The 1,691-nt window shown below is 39.3% G+C and overlaps 1 protein-coding gene across 1 annotated transcript; it reads left to right on the top strand.

Annotated features, from left to right (window-relative positions):
- The first annotated feature begins 286 nt into the window (after positions 1-286).
- LOC122093114 (pectinesterase inhibitor-like) lies at positions 287-655 on the top strand. The gene has a single exon (XM_042663362.1). The coding sequence runs from the start codon at positions 287-289 to the stop codon at positions 653-655; it is 369 nt and encodes a 122-aa protein (XP_042519296.1).
- Positions 656-1,691: the final 1,036 nt, after the last annotated feature.

Below are 1,691 nucleotides of genomic sequence, written 5' to 3'. Positions count from 1 at the left end.
CGTAAAAGCATCTGAAAGCAGAAAAATTCTGGGGTGATATTGAAATCTGAAACCATAGAGACCCTGCTTATCTATGTTTTGAGTATCAATTCTTTGAACAACCATGGCCTACACACTAGTATCAAACACCTTTCAAATTGTGTTTGGCTACTTAATGGATTTTGTAAATTTTTTCCTATTGATTTCTTAAAAAAAAATAACGAAGATTTGCAGAACTGAGCGACCACTTAGTGTTCAGAAACCTCTATATATCTTCCCTGCGCTTATACCCTTTAAGACAAACCTCATGGGCTTGGCTTCGATCTCAATCTGGCAAACAATAGCCGCCGCTATCAACAGATCAAGTCAAATTACCAATTTGCTCAACACCACCATCGACGACCCCAACATTCAGCAATGCCTCTCCGATTGCAGCCAGAGCTACATTGATGCCATTGATCAGCTAATTGACAGTGTCGCATCTTTGGATAATAAAAGCTATAGTGATGTCAATAAAGCCCTCTCATCCGCCATGGGTGACGTGTTGTTGTGCCAAGAAGTTTTTTCAGATGATGCTACCAATCCCTTTTTGCTTAGAGACAGTAATAACAAGTTCACCCAGTTATGCAGTAATGCTTTATCCATCACCAACCAATTGGCTGGTTCTGCTACCTAATTCCCAACTCCTAATCCTACCTGCATCCCCCTAAGAGGAAAAAAAAATTAACAAAGAGTTACAGAAAATAGAGAGTGGAGAAGACGAAGCCGGATCTGAGCCGAGCGAGACAAGGGGAAGGGACCTAAAACCTAAAACTTGAAACCTGAAACCGAGGGTGGGAGGGAGATCCACAGTAGGGCAGGGAGAGGGAGAGAGGCAGAAAGGAGATCCAAACGTTTCACTGGTCATCGATCACTGATCACCGGTCAGGTGCAAAAGGTAGCGAGAAGAGGGGAGAGAAAAGGTGTAGCAACAGTGGATTGAAAGTTTGTATATCTTCTCTCCATCCGACGGTTTAATTCTAATTAATCAAATCCTACGGTTAAAATCTTGCTAGCATTTAGCATTCCTAATTCCTTTGTATCCCGCTAGCATGCCCAACCCTCTCCCATATATATATATATATATTCAATTTTATCTCCAGAAATTTCAAATGGAGTAGTATCCTCCACCTCTCTCTCTCTCTCTCTCTCTCTCTCTCTCTCTCTCTCTCTCTCTCTCTCTCTCTTCGTTTTTCTCCAATTTCAAACCTGTTTTAGTAACTAAAGTATTGTTTTTCTTCGTTTTCTTCAATTTCAATCATGTTAGTAACTAGAAATTTCAAATGGAGTAGCGGATCATGTGTGTGTTTGAGTGTTGATCACCGTCTCTGTGGGTGAAGATCATCTACAATGAAGCATAAGAAATTTGAGAGAAGAATTAGCTAAAGGTACGCAAAGTCATGTACTCACACATGATCAACTAAGTGATGGTCAAAAATCTTAATGTGAGAGAGAGAGAGAGAGAGAGAGACAGAGAGACGTGAGTATTCACGATTTGAACTCCGCACAAATAGAGGAGATAAAAAAGGTAAATAAAATTGAATAATTTTAAATTCCTCAAAAATAGGGAAAATAAAAAAATATATTTAAAATTTAAATAACAAAAATAACAAAGCAGATGATCCGCTCTCCCTCACCACATCTTAAAAAATAGGAAAGCTTAGATGGGATGG

Source organism: Macadamia integrifolia, chromosome 11 (assembly GCF_013358625.1).
Source record: "Macadamia integrifolia cultivar HAES 741 chromosome 11, SCU_Mint_v3, whole genome shotgun sequence".
NCBI lineage: Eukaryota > Viridiplantae > Streptophyta > Magnoliopsida > Proteales > Proteaceae > Macadamia > Macadamia integrifolia.
Note: the sequence above shows the minus strand (reverse complement) of the source record. Positions and strands in the feature narration are given on the sequence as shown.

Coding starts and splice junctions, on each gene's coding strand:
- LOC122093114 (XM_042663362.1), top strand. CDS start 287: ATGGGCTTGGCTTCGATCTCAATCTGGCAAACAATAGCCGCCGCTATC.